The sequence below is a fragment of the Delphinus delphis genome, chromosome 10 (assembly GCF_949987515.2).
Source record: "Delphinus delphis chromosome 10, mDelDel1.2, whole genome shotgun sequence".
NCBI lineage: Eukaryota > Metazoa > Chordata > Mammalia > Artiodactyla > Delphinidae > Delphinus > Delphinus delphis.
In genome coordinates, this window is record NC_082692.2 from 62,599,363 (window position 1) to 62,619,142 (window position 19,780).

Genomic DNA, 19,780 nt, shown 5'->3' on the forward strand with positions numbered 1-19,780 from the left:
AGGGGGATATATGGGAATTCTCTGTACCTTCCACTCAATTTTGCCGTGAACCTAAAACTGCTCTAAAAAAGAATGTCTATTTGTTTTTTAAAAAGGCCGTCGGGAATCTTCCTGCATAATTGTCATCATCACTGCGTAAGTTCCCTGACTTTTCCTCCATCTGGGCTGTCGGGAGGGAGGGAGGGACATAAGTGCCCTGAATTTGCCCTGATGCCTCCCTAGAGGCGGAAGTGGGAGGATGGACAGTGGCCCAGCTAAGGGGAAGCTAGAATCCAGTGAGCTGATTCTGGCCGGCGGGAGTTCACGCAGAGACAGCCTGCAGAGAAACCATGAGGTTTTGCTGTTTTTCCCTGAAGTTTCCCACACAGCAGCCAGTGATCTCTTAGGAATGGAAATCGGATTGTGTCATTGCCTACACAGATCCTTTCGGTGGCTTCCATCACACCTGGCATCAGATCAACACTACGGACCCGGGCCTCAAGTCCCCATGCCACCGGACCCCTCCTATTTCTCCGGCCGCCTCCCACCTCTCTGTCCCCCAGCATATTGGTCTTCTCATCCTTGGACACACCAAGCTCCTCCTGCCACCTGTTCCCTCTGCTGGGAACGGTTACCCCAATCTTCACCTTAGGGGAACTTATAATCCGGGTCCTAGGTGTCACCTCTTCAGCGAGTCCTTCCTAACCACCCGGTGTGAGCAGCCCTCAGTCACTCCGCCAACTCTCTGCTTTAATTCTGTCATTTAACTTGATAATTTTTGGCTTGTTTACTGCTCCATCCCTAGCTTTTAGCTCAGTGCTGGCACAGAGCAGGAACTTGGCAAACAGATGTTGAATGAAGGACTCACATGAGATCTTCCAGTCAGATAAAGCATGCCAGGTCAGAAGGGCTAGTTTTTATCATAAATACATGGTGCAAATAAAATCAGAAATCCTGCAACTGGTCTCATGATTCACATGCTGTGAGCACAAAACCTCAGGAGGTGTGGATGACATTTATGTCCTTTATAAATAGCGCATGTTCTACAAGAACTTGGCAGCCACACAGTGAACTCCTGACCTCCTCTCTGGCCTCCAGATACCTTCACTTCAGTACATTAACTGTAGCATATCCAATGCTAAATGTACCACTATCTTATAAAACCAACACCTCCCCTCGCCTGCCCTCTCTATTAAAGGCACCCAAGTCTTTCCAGAGCCTCTGAACGATCTTGCTTCCCCTTCCTGCAACATCCCATCATTTGCCAGCCCCTGGGGGTCACATGGCCATGTCTCTCCCATTCCTTTCATTCCTACTGCTGTGCACGCTGTGGACCACTCTTTCCCCCAGCTCTCTGCCTCTGACAGCTGTCTCCTGAGTTGCTTCCCAACTTTCAGTGGCTATTCATGGGACCCGATATTAGCCAAAACGACTACTTTTTCCTCCTTCTTGTCCTTTAATGGTTTTAATTGCTAACCACAACACATGACGAATTTAAAGAATCTACACGTGTCCTGGAAAAGTCTGAACTGACTTTAAGCCTCCTCGGGAGGGACAAGCTCCCCTTCGAGCCCCTCTGCCCTCGGGGAGAGGAGAGTGGTCCCGCACTGTATTGTAGAGTCAGCCATCCTAAATCTCTTGCTAAGGCGGAGATTATTAGCTGCTGAAATGTGGGTCAGTCTAGACCTATACTGTGCACTATCGTGCTGTATGTACTATTTACATCTAAATTCAAACCAATTGCAATGAAATAAAATTTAGAAAAATCAGCTTCTCAGTCACACCAACCACAGCTTAAGTGCTCATTAGCTACACGTGGCTGGCAGCTGGGCAATGAACAGTGCAGATACAGGACATTTCCACCACCTTGTAGAAAGCTCTAAAGGATGGCATTGCCCTAGATTCCCAGGACTTAGATGAGGTTTGTTTTTTTCATTAATGTAGTCAAAAGATGATTAATAAGCTCCTGGAATGTGCTGCTGAGCTGCAACTACGCCAAGACCTCAAGGTCCCTGTCCTCACGGAGTTAGTGGGGAAAGTCCTTATGAATTTAACTCCTCGGAAGTTTGTCCCTGGAACTCCTTGTACCTGCACTGGTCAGACCCTCACTGCCAAACGACTGTTAACCCCTTCAAGACGCTCTGGATTTCCCAAGGTAGGATAAGGCCTTCATCAATGAAGAGTGGAAATCTAGCATTGTCTGTTTCCAAAGACCCCACCGTGCTTTTGGATCTGACTTTCTTAATATGTACCGAAGGTTCAGGAAGAACAAGATTACAAATTGCGACTTAGATACAGAGAACCTGGAAAGTAGAGGACTGAAGCAAAACTCATTTATTCTCTACCAGAGATCATGTCAGACACTTGGACTGTGAGGACGAACACGGGAGAACCCAGACATGGCTCTCCCACTGGCCCCTGCGACAAAGTCAACTTGGGCCTTTCCTCTGAGGTAGACATCAGACTACCTCAGGGCTACAGCTACCATTCCACAATTAGTCCCTCAATGACCCTGAACTCCAGGCTCAGTCCTGGGCCCTGGGACCCAGAGGGCCTGCACCCACCACCCTGCCCTCTAGAACTCATCTAGGTGAGAATGCAAAAGGAGAAAGCCCCGCTGCAAAAGGGAACTGGCAACCTCCCGTAATCACCCAGCTCTGAATTCTACTTGCAGAGAGAGAAACACAGAAAAGCAAACAAACAAAAAGAAACAAAACAAAAGAATGGGGCATTCCCTCCAAGGAATGAACCCAAACTGAATGACAGCAAAAAGAATCCCATTTGTCCTAGGCTCCTTAGAGAAATCAGAAATTCTCTCTACTACCTCCTTGCATCTTCCAGCCTCATGCCTCCTTTGCAGCCCAGGGGAGGGGACCTGGGAGTTCTAAAGCAGCTCATCCAGAACTCTTGGACCAAGTTCCAGAACACCTGGACCATGGGGGCAGGGGAGGGGCCACACAGAAGAGGGCATCTTCCCACAATAGCATATTTACCCCTTCTCTTCTTCCCTGGCCACCTCCCCCAATTCCCTTCTTCCCACCAGACTCACCAGCCATCTGGTGGGCAAGCAGTGTCTACTTGGGATGCCCGTACCTGGTGAAGAAGCAGCTTGAGTCAAGAGGAGGTAGAAAGTACAGCATCTTCCTCACCCAGGGCTCTTGCACCTGTAGTGTGTGTGTCAGCCTCCTGGAAGCTTTCCCAGGTCCCAATCAAACATAAGGGAGAAGCAGCTTCACTACTCTCTCTGCCAAGACACCCAGAAATCAGTCAAGGGAGCGTTTTCATCCGTCTACTGCCCCTTCCTTCTCTGTCATTATTTGCCAATTCACAGGGAGAAGTGAGAGGCGAGAGCATCTGGCTGATTCTCAGTCATGTGCCGTTTTAGACACGATGTTCAATGAATGTGGACGAAGTAAGGGAATTCACAGCTCCCTCAAGGCTGCTGAATCAACCACTGCTTTCATTCTTACTGCTCACTGCTCTGTACCTTTCACATGGGCTATTCGTTGGCCTTTCCATTTAGATAATAAGATAATAAATCAAGCTGCATCTTGTGCATTGCTTTGTTCTGTAGGAATTAACAGTGATTGACGGGCCATGTGCCTAGGAGAGCACCACCAAGGCCACAGGATGGTAAGGGTACTGAAAAGATGAAATGAGTCTCCACTGCAGTGTAGTTGTGATTTTTCCCCAGAACAAATCTAAAAAAGAGGTCTTTGCCATAATGACAACAAGGAATCAACTTGGGTCTTTTTTCTGTTATGGACGTCAGAGGTTGTGGACTGCAGCTTCGCTTCCACAATTATTCCCTAAACGCCCCTCAAATGCCAGGCACAGCACCTGGCCCTGGGACCCAGAGGGGGTGCAACTGTGTCATGATCGAAGGCCCCACCATAGCCATGGCTGGTGAAGACTTCCTCTGTGACTCTGTTAAAAATATAACATGCATTTGTTTAGGCGTTTTCAAAATTTCACCTAAACACCCATGATTAATAAGATGAAATGCATCCTTGACGTTAATCCATCTGATGGATAGTGGTCACATCAAAATAAAATCTGACTGTATCTGACCCCGGTTTTAAGGTGTTTCTGGTTCTCCAACACTCCCTGTATTCCCACATATGTGTCACATACATGACCTTCTAATAAAGGGGCGCCACTCGATGAACTCTCAGAGGGGATGGGCCTGCTCTGCCTCTGTGCTGTCCACTACAGTAGCCACGGCTACACATGGCTGTCGAGCACCTGAAATGTGGCTAGTGTGACTAAGGAACCAGTCACATTTTAAACGATTTAAATTAAATAGGCACATGTGACCAACAGCTACGGCATTAGACAGCACAGCTGTAGGGGTTTAGGTATATCTAAGGCCAAAAGGGTTACACTGGGATGCACAGTGCTGGTGATAACCCCATACAGGCCTGTTCAGACAACGCCACCCAAAGAGATCTTATAAAGGTACACACTTCAGCCTGCCAGAAAAGGCTGACCTCTCTGGATGACTCTCCATTTCCCCATCTCCTGAAAGTAGCCATGCTGTCTAGGAAAAGAAACTGTTCTCAGATGATCAATCTGTATGTGCGTCTTCAGAGAAGACGGTTTTCCTTAACCCAGCATTTCTCTGCTTTTCATTTCTGGTTGCAGATCACCGACTCAGCTGAGCGCTGGAAGCTGCAGCTGGTGACTCCCCTCTCCCCACCCTCCTGGCCACCCCACCAGTGACAGCACAGGCAGGGGTGGCCTGGCTTCCTTTCTGGTGTTTTCGTCGGGTAGCTGCCTGCTCAGAGCTCACAGAAGGCTTGCCCCTCATCCCAGGCAGACGGCAGGCCAGCCCCCTCCCCAGACCCAGAGCTGGCGGGGTGGCCTCCTCCAGGAGCCTCACACGCTGCCCTCCACCGTGAGTATCGCCCTTCCTCCTCCTCCCCGTCCCAGTGTCACCCGTGTCCTCCGTTGTGTGCTGCCACGATGGCTTCTAAAACCCACTCGTTTGCTCAGTGGCCTTGAGAACCAGGCACTTGGCTAGAAGCTGCCAGGGAGGCAGAGGTGAATCCAGTGGCGCCCTGGCCAGGCTTCCAGGACAGCCTCCCACCCACATGTGTGAAGCTTGGGTTCAAGGCAGTCTGCTCTGTGATTTGGAGGGAGAAGCAGGAGGGGGGCACAGATGGCAAGAAGGTGGCCAGGGGCTGGGAAAGGGAAGTCCCGATGAGGTCCCTGGGTCTGAGAGACTGTCCCAGGGAGAGCATGCATTTCACTGCATTCTCTGTAGCAGTGAAAAACTGGAAACAAGCGAACTTTGCACCGAGAGGTGACTGGTTAAATGAACCGTAGAGGATAAGGAGAGTGGAACACTTGGCAGCCACCCAATCTGGTGATACGGCCTCAAACGGAACTGGCATATAAAGTGGTCCATGAAAGACTGTTCCCTAGAGAGCAAGACAGAAAACGGTTTGTGCAGTCTGATTTCCTTTCAGAGTGTGCGTGTGTGGGTGCGTGTGTGTGAGATTGTGTTACAGAGAAAATGTCTGAAAGGCTGCATCTCAGAAATGAACAGTGGCTATCCTAGGAGAGAGGTGCTTGAGGGGTTTTTATTTTCTTCATTATATATGTTTGCTTTGGGGGGATTTTTTTTTTTTTTTTGGTTGCTGTTCATTGTGAATATATTCCTTTATAATCAGAAAAAAGCAAAGCCACCCTGTTTTAAGTGACTCATCAGTGACTACTGTTTTGTCCTGTCAACACGCTCACCCTCTTTAGTTCTTAGTTGGCTCGTACTACTTGGATGCACTGCGGGGGAGCAGCTGCTGAGTGCAGGGCTGGGATGTGGGGCAGCCACCAGTGGGTGAGGCCTGCTTCTCCCTCCCCTCGCCCAACCAACCAAAGTTCACCTGCCATTTCAGCACCTGGAGTTTGACAGCCTCTTTTTTTCCAATATCTGTCCGTCTGTTCGGAAGCCCCCTCACATGCAACCCACTCACAGCCCCGAGCCCAGCACAGTGCCTGAGGGGTGGGCACCTGACCCAGGCTAGGGCAGCAGAAAGCCTGATAGACAGCTCAGAGTCCCTGCTTTCGCGCAGGGTGAAAAAGGCAGAGCTTCCAAACAAAAACAAAAAAGCGAGAGGTGATCCAACCTCCCTGCACAAAGTCGGACAAAGATCAAAGTGACTTCCTGACTCACTTTAGTATCAGTATCCAATTCACTGGGGCTACTACGAGCAACTCCATGCTGATTTTCATGTTGGTTACTTTTAAGGACAGCAGAGAATAGAAAAATAAGGGTTAGATATTAATGGACTCCAGGCTAACTTTTTAATAGGCACTTTCCACTCTTGGAGACTTAACAACTCCCTACCTCTAAGGACCCTGCACATACCTTCTGCTTTCTGGCGTTCATGCCTTTGTGGATATGTTTTGTGTTTCCCTGCCCTGGAGTCATGTTCTGTCCCCTCACTGCATGTCCCCACACTCTCCAGCCTGCAGGGCCAGCAAAAATGTTGCCTCCTCAATGAAGCCCTCCTGGATTTTCCCCAGCGCCAGAGACCCAGCTTCCTTCTCCCAATTCCCAAATCGTCTCATAGCATTTCCCATTATTGGTATTTGCAGCCATGATGTATTCATTGTACTTGAATGTGAGCTTCTTGAGGACATGGATCATGTCCTGTACAGTGTTTAAGCCAAGCAAGTGTATCTGGTGTCAAGTAAGCTGTAGGATGAAGACTGCTCCCTCACTGTTGCAGAGTTCTCTGCATTCCGCTAAGAGCCTTAATGCACAGCATTGCACTTGACCCTCGAAACAAGCCCTTGGAGTAGGCTGGCTATCACGTGCATTTTACAGAGGAGGAAACCAAGGCTGGGGGAGGGGAGGTCGCTCCTTGCTGAGGTCCCACAGGCAGCAAAGGATGGACCAAGAAGCAGATGGCGGCCAGTGTGCTACCCCCACCTCACTCCACTGGGCTTCGAAACACAAGCAGGCTTTTCAGATTAGGCAGCTGCACTGCCCTGGATGAGGCCACACCCAGCGGCAAGGGGAGAGATTTGGGGCGGCACTGAGTCCAACGCTCGTGTTCTCCCACCTTGCTTTCAGTGTGTTTTGTCACATGTAGGGTTTTCCCCGTTTTTCTCTCCTTCTCAGGGGCGAGAAGAAAATGAAATGAAGTTCTGAGACTTTGCAGTTTGTGGAATAAAATAGACAAAAAGTATTCTGACAAAGAGAAGAGAGGAATAGATGAAAAGGCCCTCAGCGGTGTCTTTAGGTGGTGGGTCCACGGAGGAATATATTTCGATTTTAGTTTTACTCTTGGGCTCTCTCCAAATCTTCTGAGCCAGAAACACTTTTATAATGGAAGGAAGAAAAACCTTTATAAAAAGCTAGTGTAGGATTCCAAAGCTGCAAAAAGTAGCCTGAGCAAGTTACTTGCTAGATTTGCTCTTCCAGAGCTGCTTTGCAGGCAGCTGGAGGAGGCTACGAGTTCCTGCTTTGGACAAGTTTTGCAAACAGGTGTACAGCATGGAATAGCACTAGGGCTTCTTTTTTTGTTTTTTTTAAGCTGACAAGTTACTTTTATGATAGCCCTTAAATTAGAATGTCGTGCACAAAGTAAAATATTTAAATAGTTTACAAAACCTAAAGGAAAAAATGAAAGTCTCACTTTCCACTGGTCATCCTTGTTCAAGCTCCTTCCAGAGAACGTTTCAGTACTGATCAGCTGTGAAGTGTACAACCTTTTATATACTTCTAAAAAGATCATGCATCGTAAGCTTCTACACCTTGCATTTTTACCCATAATAATCTTGCTGACCTCTTTGTATCAGTGTGGGGTCTATTTTATTCTATGTCTTGACTACATGTGGTTTACTGAATGGATGTATCAGAATATTAACTATTGCTAGATACATAGGTTGTTTCTAGTTTTTTGGTTCTACAAAAAAAAAAAAAAATGCTGCAACATATATGCCTGTATATGCATCTTTATGTTCTTTGTGCGACTACTAGGAGGACGTGTTTTCAGCAGATAAACTGCTGAGTCAGAGCTGTTGTGCTTTGTATGTTTTGAAAGATATGGCTTAACCCTCCAAAAAGGTCACAACGATTTACACTCCCCACTGCCGAGTGGAGGCTTTTCCCCCAAACTCTTACCAACATCATTACCATCAATCCTTGTTTTCAACCTATAACTATAACCAAAGCCATTCTTTCATGTGGCTTCCTCCTTTGGGCATTTGTTTTCTCAGATATTATCTAGTTAATATTCAGTCTCTTCACGCAAGTTAAAAGGAAATGACATAAGCCACAGGTACTAGAAATATAGGAAGTGTTTTCTAACAAATGTCTCAAAAACCATCTCCCTATTACCCAAGCTGTATTAAAATTAAATTAGCTGAGTTGAGATCTCTCAAACTTAACTGGGCAATTTTTTACAAAGATTTTATTGTTTTAGAGCATGATTCAGAAAAAAAAAAACAGAGAATAAAGTCAATGGGGCAATATGTAATTTGGGGGGAGATGCTTTGAGATGAAGTAAATTCCTCATCAAACATTCAGCCACTAATTTCATCATCCATTGGTGATTTTCCAATAACGTTATTCATTCTGTACTTATCAGTTGGCACCATAAGAGGATATTACTTTTCTCATGTATTTACTCATTTATTTTCATCAGTATGGATTCACGGATCTTCATTGAATTGAATGTGCTATAAAGACTGCTATCATTATTTAATTTGATGCTTAAATTGCCTCAGATTTGGCTAGTGGAACTCCATCAAGTTGGCGCCTATGTCCTTTGACAAGTCCTCACGGTCTCTGAACACTTGCCTTCTGTGGCAAAAATCAGTCCCAGGTTCATCTTATAGTTTCCCTGCCCTAACTCTGGAATCAGACATTTCTCCAAGGAATCCTGGTTTCTTGGCAGGGGGAAAGGTATTTAGAAACCCAGATCTGGGCACTAGAAGGTCATTCTACTGTGTGTCATGGCTTTTAGCTCCTCTCAGCAGACAGAGCCAGCAAATATGCTCAAATACATAGCAGTGTCCACACAAATTTATCTATCTATCTATCTATCTACCTATCTACCAATCTATCTATCTATCATCTATCTCTCTATCATCATCACCATCTGTCTAATCTCATCTAACCCTAAAATGCATGAGTTCATACTGAGCCCTCAATTCCCACACAACAGCACAAGGCACTCCAAGGCACTGTGGAGAAGCCACTGGCAGGAAGGTTGCAGGGAGGAAGTTCTGGCCGCCTTTCTCCTGGCCTGCTAATGGCCAGATATGACTCTGAGGAGCGACGAAAACAAAGCTTTCATCAGATCTTGCTGTTCTTCCTTTCTCTACTTTAACCACTTTATTGAGGTCCAGCTACAAACACTGCAAATATATGAAGTGCAGAACCTAAGTTATGACATACGTATATAACTGTGAAACCATCACACAATCAATATAGTGAACATACTCATCACCCCAAAGGCTTCCTGGCGTGCTCTTATCCCCCTCCTGCCTTGCCCCGTCCTCCCCTTCCCTCTCTCACCATGAAATTACTGATCTACTTTCTGTCATTACTGATTAGTTCACATTTTCTAGAATTTTTTGTAAGTAGAATCACACAGTATGTACTTTTTTGGGGTCTGGCTTCTTTACTTAGCATAATTATTTACCCACGTTGCTGTGTGTATCAGTAGCTGTTCCAATTCCATTGTATGGCTATTCCACAGTGACTTATCCATTAGCTATGCTTGAAGGACACTTGAGCTATTTCCAGTAGTTGGCTATTACGAATGAAGCTGCCATGAACATTCATATATCAGTCTTTGTGTGGCTATAAGCTTGCATTTTTCTTAGGTAAATGCTTAGGAGTGGGATGGTTACATCACAGGGTGTATGTTTAACGGGTTTCCAGAGTGGTTGTCCCTCATGTTATGTTTTTAAAACGACTGCACTTTTAGAAAAGCAGGGACAGTTACAACATGTTATGAAAAAAAAGGCCAACAGGTTAGGGTTGGATTTATGAAGGAGAATGTTTCCTTCCAGAAGCTTGGGGTGGGCTGAACATGTTTCTTGGAAATATGGGCACAGACCCCTTCCTTGAAGGGAGCCAAGCGGTTGTTCCCTTGGTCACAGAGGGGTGGGTTTTGCAGAGATTCAAAACACAGGAAAACAACAGCTGAGATTTCTCTCAGCTCGGAGGCCTTTGCATTAGACAAATACCTTTTCTTTGGTAAACAAATCAAAGAAAAGGACTTCCTTTTCCTGCTGGAGTTGGGGTACAGAGTAAATCGGCCCTGAATTTGTAAACAGAGCACACAGGTAGGTGCTGGGGCACGGGGCCTCTCCTGGAGAGGGACTGATACTGACAGACGCCACCTCACTCCTGTGTCCTTGCCACCCGGTTACCCAGAGGCCCCTCCCCTGCAGTCAGCCCAGCACATTCTTAAGTCACTGCTGTCCTGCCATCTTCTGGAGTCCCTTGGTGGAAAAAATGGGGGTAGGTGGCACCTGATAGAGAAGTTGAGTCAAGAGGAAAAGGGCTAAGATTAAAAGGACGTGCTGGGAAGATGTCAAAGCCACACAGGGCTCTCAAAGGAGAGGTTTCTTTCATTTCTAGGTTAACAACCAAGATGATACTGAAATCTAGACTTGACTTGAAATCTATTTGACTTGACATCAGTATAACATGGACTCTAACTCTTGCTTGGGATTTTTTTTTTCTCCATGAGAACAAACAGATTTAATGCTTAATCTCCATCTTTAGGTACTTGTTACTGTTGAGTTAAGAGCCAGTCCTCTTTTTGATTTTTGCCCTCTCTTTCTAGAAGCAAGCTTGCATCTGACCCACCATGGTCCCCACAGAAGTCACAGTGAGTACAGCTACGCCCCTTGGGTTCCTCAAAATGCACTCTATTTGGGGGCCTCTTTTCAGGGAGTGGGAAGGAATCTATTGTGGCGGAAGGATTTCTCTGTGGTTTCCCAGGGTAAGAGCTCTGCTGAGCAGTGCCCAGGACAGGTGGTCGATGCCCAGCACAGGGGGCTCTGCAAATGCGAAGCGCTAGAAGAGCTTTGGGGTATGTGGGAGGACAGAGGAAAATGCTATTTTGGATTTTACTAATAGGTGAGGATTATATGATCTTTAGGATGTCTTTGTCCCATGTGTCTGTTCTGAAACTCAGACAAAAGAGGACAAGAGAGAATCCATTTAGTTTGTTTTTAAAAGACCCACGGTGGGCATGTTAGCTTTGTTTCTTACATAACATTATGTAGCCTTTACAAAAAACACATAATGATATATATTTCTCTGAAAGAGGAAAAGAGGCCAACAAAAATGAGTGAGTAAAGTCATCAGAGAATTGTTTGTGATTTTACAGTCAAATGTAATTAATTATAGAATCAAATCAAATTCCTATGCTTTTGCTATATTCATAAATGCTCACAAAAATACCTAAAGGTTTTAATTTTGCTCTTCTCAAAGTAAGAATCTGGGTTTTACATGTAGGTATTGAAATCAAACCTTCTCAGTGGAGCTGACAAACCATCCCTCACAGGACACTGTAGGTTCCCACCATCTGTGGAGATTGGTGGTTGCCACCCCTGATGTCCAAAAAGTTATTTATCATATGCTAATGATACTTAGTATTGCATACGTCATTGCATATCCCGTAACAACAAGACAATTATTTTGGACCTGGTGAAGTAACGAGGTCAGTCTCTATTTTTCTAACCAGAATTAGACCCTTAGTTTCTCTCCTGAGTTAGAATTTGCTCTTCATCCCTGATGCTGGAAACGGGGCTGACGCTGTCAGTCATTCGGTTTTATCCTCTGGAATCTTGGAAGATATCCAGACTGCAAGGCAGCTCCAGAGAGGAAGAAAAATGCACCCCAGTAATGACCTTTTGTGGTCAAGAGGTGTCCAGCACCACCTACATGGGGACAAGATGGGACCTCTGTAGCTACGACCCTGGGAAACAGCCATGACGTCCCTGTGGCCACCTTTCTGAGCACTGGCCATGTGCCAGTAACCAGCCAGGGTGCCACTTTCCTGCAGCCTCACGGTAAAGGCAGAGCCATGCTTACAGATGAGGAAACGAGCTGGGAGAAGGAACGGAAGGTACCAGGTCTCGTGGCTAAAAGGAGGAGGAGCCCTGGAGGGTGCTCTCAGAGTCACGGCTTCCCTGGGTCCCCCGCTGTGGGCAAATGTCAACACGCCGAGGTCCAAGCCTCACTGTGTGGAAGTCTCACTTCCTCGAAGGCGGGGACAGAGCACCTTGGGGCAGTGCCTGCCAACTCCCACTGCTCCCAACGCATCCCTCCCTGCCTGTGTCCCGCCCCTCCCATTTGCCGCCTCCTGGCACTAAGGAGCAATGAGGGGCACAGCTTTTGCCCTCTACCCTGGCCTCTCCCCAGAGGTGGGAATGAGGGGCCTGGGGCTGGGGGAAGGTTTCCAGAGACAACGTGAGTCGGCGAGGGAGGCCTCGGAAAGCTCTGGAGACCTTCCTCCTGCTCCAGGAGCAGCACGACGTTCACTGCCTGGGCTGCTGCTTCTGGGCCAAGGTTCTCGTGAGGGGAGGAGGACACACCTGCCCGGGCTCGGGGGCCAGGGCCTGTGGGGCAGAGCCTCGCTGGGGGCACCAGCGGGCAGCGCAGGCCCCTTGCCCGGCCGTGCACTGAGGTTTGCCCCTAGCATCAGGCAGCTCCCGGGCATCCTCTGGTGCCCAGAATCTTTCTGGGCTGGGGAGTGGGGAGGTAGGGCACCTGACGGCCACTCTGCTTGGGCTCCGTGAGGCCCAGCTCAGGTGCTGGGACCCAGATGCCGTGGCTCACGTTTGGTGTGGCCACTTTGACAACATCAGCACGTGGAGAGCTGGGCTTTGGGTCAGCAGGGATTAAAAGTGCCCCAGCTTGGGACTGAGGGGCTGGGGGATGGCTCTGGCCTTGACCTTCTCCCAGTGGCTGAGGGTTTGGGGCAGAACCTTCCATTCCTTGGGTCTGTCTCCTCCTCTCTTAAGATGGTCTCTAACATCTGAACATCATTCTAAAACCTGTTGAGCTTCCAAAAACATTTTCCAGAGCAGAAACAAAAGCCTACGTGAGGAGAAGGCAGCCCATTGCTGAGTTCCGGGCCGGCCACTGGGCATGCTGTGACACGTTGTCTCGTCTACTTAGACCTATGACTACGATGCGCTTCTTTTCTTGATCAAAATGCTAAAAATCATCCAAAATAAATGATATAAATCCCCCAATTAAGTAGCCCCCTGGGAGTAACAGAGCCATCCCACGAGGCCGTCCTGTCTAGGGCACCTCTGAGCTGTGGAGCTGCCGTCAGGGCTCTGCACGCAGATGGACCTCCCCTCCTGCCCCCACCCCCATCCCAGCCTCGGGCTTGACAGGCGAGGCCTGATGCAGGAGCCATTGACCTTTCTAACGTTTTACTCCAATTCTATTTCCATCACCGAGGCGAATGGTGTCCTTTGGAAGTGGCTTCTTTGCCTGGCGCGTACTCTGTGCTCAGTAAATATCTGTCGAATGAGTGAACAAATCACCCTATTTATCGGCAAGGAACGAGAAATAGAGACCTGTTTCTCAAGCCTAGGATGAGCATGCCGTTTTCCTAGGCAGGCAGGGAATGAGATGGTGGCATTTTCACACAAACACCATCCTGGCCAGGTCTGGGCCCTGTCCACCCCAGCAAATCACCACTCCTCACACTGGAAGTATATTCTAGATCTGGCTCAGACCTCTGCTCATGGGGGTCCACAGGCTCCGAACAGTGGTCTAGTTGGTAAAGACGTCATGTTTTTAAGAGTGTCTGAGAACAACACAGTTTGCTAAGAAATGCAAGAGAAACCTTAGGTAAGATTTCTAGACATTCTAATTTGATGTGGAAGAGAATGGTCAGCCCCTTCAGAGAGCAGGCCCTGGACACTTCCCAGCAATAACGACACCCTGTCTCACTCCGTCTCCACTGCCTGCCTTGTGTTCCATAACAGACTTGAGGCACCTTACCGGGTGCGTACAACAGAATAGAAAAGAAAGGACATATGTTACAACAGGGTCAGAGGAAACTGACAGAATAGGGAGAAAAGACCAAGGGAAGGAGTTAGAACTTGGGTTTTCAGCCTAAAGCTGTGCTGTCTGGTGAGGTAGCCACGAGCCATGTGGGGCCCGTGAGCACATGAAATGGGGCCACTCCAACTACGATGCCCCATGCGTGTAAAATGCACTCCATGCAAATATAATCTCCGCAACAAAAGGATGTAAAATATTTTGGTAACTTTTACATTGCTTATGTAACGAAAAAATATTTTAGACATACTAGGTTCCAATAAAATACATTATTAAGGTGAATTCCACCTGTCTCTTCTTTACTTCTTTCACTTGGCTACTAGAAAATGCAAAAGTAACCCAGAGTTGCCTTACACTCCTATTGGACAGCAATGGTTGAAGGGTCTTATTTGGTTACTATAACTGGGCTACCAGTTTGACTGAGTTTCCCAATTAAAAAGGGAATCCTGATTAAGTCACAAAACTTATATGGTGCGTGAGCGAAAAGAAAAAAAAACCCTCACCTGTTCTTCAGGAGATTCGAAAGCCTTTCTTCACTTCTCTTTTATATTTAAACGCCAAATAAATATCTAGGCTAGGTCTTGGTGAGTAGGACACAGAGCTATACGGACAGGCCCTTGGAGGTCCCCTCTCGGTGGAGAGGGTGGGCTCCACGGGGAGCTCCCTAGATGCCACCTCGATGCAGACCCCGGGGTAAACTCACAGCAGCTTGTGGGAAGCCATTCCACACAGTGCTCAGGCCAGGAGGCTCTGGCAGGTGCTCCTGGATGCACGCAAGGCCGTGTGGATTTCAGATCCTTACACTGATCTTCTCTCAAGATGTTCCGCCCCAGACTTTGAAAACAGCCTTTGTGGGTAGCTTCTCCAGCAAGAGCAGTGTCTCTAGGACTCAGAGAGCAGGGAGGGAGGGAGGGAGGAATGGCTTGGCAACCTCAGAATTCCTCCCAGAAGCCAGGTGCCCCTCATCTGGAAGAGGGGCCCGCCCCTACCTGGAAGGTCAAGGATTAAATGCATGCATGTCCTGTACTCCGCACTGGGTCTGATGTGCACTGGGTGCTCTGACAGTAAGGAATCAAATAAATTGGTAAATAATCGACGTTTACACTTGCTGGGAGATTTTCAAAGGATCCTTGGGTATTTACCTATCAGGCATGGACAAAGCTATGAGTACAAGTCTCGATGCAGGTGGACAGTTTGTCCAGGCTCCCCCTAGCCTGGGACGTGAATTCTTCCTTTGTCATTCTCAAAAAGATGGCCAATGCTTTGAACTTGTAAGGATGATATAGGCTTACCTTGTAGTCTTGATAAAATTCACACAAACCCAGGTTTTCTGTGTGTGAATTCAGTCACTCTTAAAATATGTCTGGGGAGTCCCTAACTAAATACAATTCTATGCTGAAGCACTGGGTCCTCCAACCCTCACCCAACAAGAAAACGTGCTCCGTGTGCTTCAAGCAGGACACAGTGTCCCCACTCTGGGACACAGTCTTGGGGAGCGGTGGTCACGGGCTCATTTACCAGGCCATGGAGAAGGCTGGGTCTCCTGGGACACTGGGACTGCTAGGGGTCCCCTCTGTGCCACATCTGTGAATGGGGATGCTGTTTGCCTCCGTAACTCACAGCCTTGGGTGCAGGCTCATGTGAGAGTCTATTAAATCTATTTAACCCCCCAAAAATGTAAAAAAAAACACCCTCCACAAAGCAGTTTGACACTTACTCACTGTGTGGATTCACAGTTGACACCTGCTCATCTGCATGGTTTTACTGACTTTCCTCCAAAATGTCAACCTCCTAACTTCTTAAATCTCCAGTGATACTTTTGTGGGTCTCTGTGCTCTTCGTGTTCTTCCTTCCACCTGAAAGTTCTTTGTTTCCTCTCAAAGTCTACTCAAACCCCACCTCTTAGGGGATGCCCTTCCCAGTGGGGCCACTGACGGTGCCTGGCTCCCATGTCCTGCTTTGGCAGAAGCGTCCTAGCATCTTCACTGAAATATGAGTCATCCGTAAGATCTGTCCTCCCAACGATCTGGGCTCGCAGACAACAGCCAAAGCTGGGAGGGGAATCTTTAAATGTACGTTGAGGATGGGTGAACCAGGCCTGGGGACGAAGCACATTCAAAATGGAGAGTTTTCCTCAGCTCTTCCCAGAAGCAGGCCGTTCCCAGCTGCTGGCTCCTGAAGAGCCAGCTCCTGGATCTGGCCCCCAGGGGTCTCTCTGCAATAGGACTTTCTCTTGGTCGCACACTAGAGGCGGATCAGGACCAGATTCAGGTTTTCCTAATTGCAGTCCAGGTTACCTTGGGCGTCCTCCTGGCACTTCCTGCCAGTTGGGGCCCAAACGGAACGGACCCATCACCTCAGCTCTCGGCACGAGCTTCAGAATTCAGGAGACCACAGCCTCCTGGCGTCTACTGCACCTTATCAGCCCACTCAGTGTGTCCTGGTATCTTAATAAGCACTCAGTAAACACACACACACACACACACACACACACACACACACACACACACACACACACACACACACACACACACACACACACACACACACACACACACACACACACACACGACAGGTTCCATGCTCATGTAAGATGAGGAAACACTATTAAACCAAATTCAACAGATTCTGAAGGACTTCTCAGAGCCTTTACTATGCTATCATGCAGTTAAAATAAAAGAAGCTCTGCAGGACTTCTCAGAGCCTTTAATATGCTCATGATTACTGTGAATTTCAATGAAGGTGATATAGTAAGCAGAGATTCTCAACTATTGAACTACTAGTGTTCCACCCAAAACATGGTTTGGGAAATGCTGGTTGAAACTATTAGAAATAGATGGAGATGATAATGTGTGTAGAAGGGGAACTCCCAGCTGAAAGACGACTGGTAGAAGATGTTTTATTATTTCAACATGAATAGTTTAATACATAAACTAAATATTTTTACTTAAATATTTATTGGCATTAAATATTTAAAACAAAATGAAAACCTAGTGGGGATCTGAGGTTACTTCTAGTCCAAATGCTTCTAGATGAACTGAACAACTGCTGCATTTCCAGAGCAGAAATGAAGGGAGAGATGAGATTTGCCAAGGCATGTGCCTTGGGGCAAGGGAACGAGAGCTAGTGGTCCCTGGCACGATTGGGGGCCCTAATGGGGGCCCTAGGAGGGGGGTGCTGGTGGGAAGTGAGAGCATGTGAGAATTTGTAAGTGGAGGCCTTGGAACATGTCAGATGCGGGGCCGAGTCTCCCCTCCACCAGGCAAACCTCTCCTCCGTTCCCTCCATCCCAGGCTTGACTCAAGGGCTCCATCTCCGCCTTTATTTCCTCTTCCCCCAGCAGGGGTTCTAGGAAGGCTTCTGAGCCAGGAACCCATTGAAGCTGTAATGAGGGGTGTGTGTGTGTGTGTGAGCACACGTGTGTGCACATCATGAGGGTGTGTGCACACGTGTCTGAATGTGTGCATATATGTACATGTGAGTATATTAGTGTAGGCATGTTTGTGTGCATGTGTGTTTGTAAATGTGTGTGTGTGTGCTTGTGAGGGCTGGTTTCATGGGTGTGTTACACACACCCATGCCGCACGCTTCATGCTTAGAAGTGTCACTTGCTTGATTTAATGCTCTGCTATCTTGAAATTCTTAACAAATTTTGAACAAGGGACCCTGAAATCATGTAGTCTGTCCTGGTTCTTGTGTATGTGCGTGTATGTGAGAGTGTATGAATATGTGTGTGTGTTCATGTGTGTGCACATGTGTAAGTGGGTGCATGTGTGACTCTTTGGTGCTTCTCCAACAGAGGATCCACAGCTTTCAGAAGACTCAGGGGAACCTGGACCCAGAAAAGTTTAAAAGCCTCTGAGGACCTTTTTGGGAGGGTAGAGAGAAGGGACAATCAGAACCATTCACTTAGTTTGATAAAAGTCCGCCCACCAGTGGTCCCAGACCCTCTTTCCCACGCCGTCAGAGCATCTGTCATGCAGCCTGTGACTGTTCCTTTGCTTGAGTGTCTCCTCCCAGAGTAGGTTAAGTTCCATGAGAGCAGGAACCATGTCTGACTCTCCAGCATGTACCCAGTACCTACCATGTCGTAGGTGCTCAATAAACATTTGTTGAATAAATAAATCATTTACAATCCAAGCAGATGCTCTCAGAATTCCTACTTCCTACACATACATTTCTTTTGTCTTATCACAGACTTTGGGAATGGAAGGTTCAAGGGCTCCATGCCTCTGCCATCATGAGATAGAACCTCCAAAAGCATGCCCTTGACCCGGTGCCGTCCTGTGTCTTCTTGCAGAGCCTGATCCCTAACATGCCAGATGACTATAGCTATGACACCACGTCTTCCATGGAAGATTACGGGAACTTCAACATCACTGACTTATTCTGTAAGAAAAACCACGTCAGGCAGTTCGCAAGCTACTTCCTTCCACCCTTTTACTGGCTCGTGTTCATCGTGGGGGCCTTGGGCAACAGTCTGGTCATCCTTGTCTACTGGTACTGCACGAGGGTGAAGACCATGACCGACATGTTCCTTTTGAATTTGGCAATCGCTGACCTTCTCTTTCTCGTCACCCTTCCCTTCTGGGCCATTGCTGCCGCTGACCAGTGGAAATTCCAGACCTTCATGTGCAAGGTGGTCAACAGCATGTACAAGATGAACTTCTACAGTTGTGTGCTTCTGATCACGTGCATCAGCGTGGACAGGTACATCGCCATTGCTCAGGCCATGAGAGCGCAGATGTGGAGGCAGAAAAGGCTTCTGTACAGCAAAATGGTCTGCTTTACTGTCTGGGTGACGGCGGCCGCACTCTGCGTCCCAGAACTCCTGTACAGCCAAGTCAAGAAGGAGTATGGGATCGCTATCTGCACCATGGTTTACCCCAGTGACGAGAGTACCAAACTGAAGTCAGCTGTCTTGACTCTGAAAGTCATCCTGGGATTCTTCCTCCCTTTTGTGGTCATGGCTTGCTGCTATACCATCATCATTCACACCCTGATACAAGCCAAGAAGTCATCCAAGCACAAGGCCCTGAAGGTGACCGTCACTGTGCTCACTGTCTTCATCCTATCTCAGTTCCCCCATAACTGCGTTCTGCTGGTGCAGACCATCGATGCCTACAGCACGTTCATCTCCAGCTGTGCTGTCTCCACCAACATTGACATCAGCTTCCAGGTCACTCAAACCATCGCCTTTCTCCACAGTTGCCTCAACCCTGTTCTCTACGTTTTTGTGGGTGAGAGGTTCCGCCGGGATCTTGTGAAGACCCTAAAGAACTTGGGTTGCATCAGCCAGGCTCAGTGGGTTTCATTTACAAGGAGAGAAGGAAGCCTGAAGCTGTCATCTATGTTGCTGGAGACAACCTCGGGAGCTCTCTCCCTCTGAGGGACCTTCTCCCCGAGGTGGATGGTCCTTTTGGAAGTAACAAGAAATACAGCTACGACTTCCCTTACTGGTAGGGCCAAAGGGAAAGCAGAGAAGGAAAAGGAAGTGAAAAAAAGGAACTAAAAAACTCAGAAAGGGATGAATCTGAATACCATTATACTTTTCGTCAGGATTTGCCAAGCCAGAGTCTTCAAAATTGACTGGCCATCCCAGGGGGCTGCTGATTGGCTCCTGGCTGCCACACCTGCAGTTTTCAAAGGAGGACTACGGAGCAGCATTGCAAGCCTCCCCGGCTTTGCCACTTGCCCGAGCGTTAATGCAGCTGACCTCTGGAGGAGGCTTGGATTTCTCAG

General features: G+C 47.8%; 2 protein-coding genes across 2 annotated transcripts in view; one reads left to right on the forward strand and one right to left on the reverse strand.

The window, feature by feature from the left end:
- Positions 1-19,780, reverse strand: part of LZTFL1 (leucine zipper transcription factor like 1) — an 89,875-nt gene that overhangs the window by 56,382 nt on the left and 13,713 nt on the right. The gene's annotated exons all lie outside the window — the stretch shown is intronic.
- CCR9 (C-C motif chemokine receptor 9) lies at positions 10,818-19,512 on the forward strand. The gene is made up of 2 exons (XM_060021406.1): positions 10,818-10,838; positions 18,339-19,512. The coding sequence occupies exons 1-2, from the start codon at positions 10,818-10,820 to the stop codon at positions 19,425-19,427; spliced, it is 1,110 nt and encodes a 369-aa protein (XP_059877389.1). The 3' UTR covers positions 19,428-19,512.

Coding starts and splice junctions, on each gene's coding strand:
- CCR9 (XM_060021406.1), top strand. CDS start 10,818: ATGGTCCCCACAGAAGTCACA. Junction 10,839..18,338: donor TGGTCCCCACAGAAGTCACA/GTGAGTACAGCT, acceptor GTCTTCTTGCAG/AGCCTGATCCCTAACATGCC.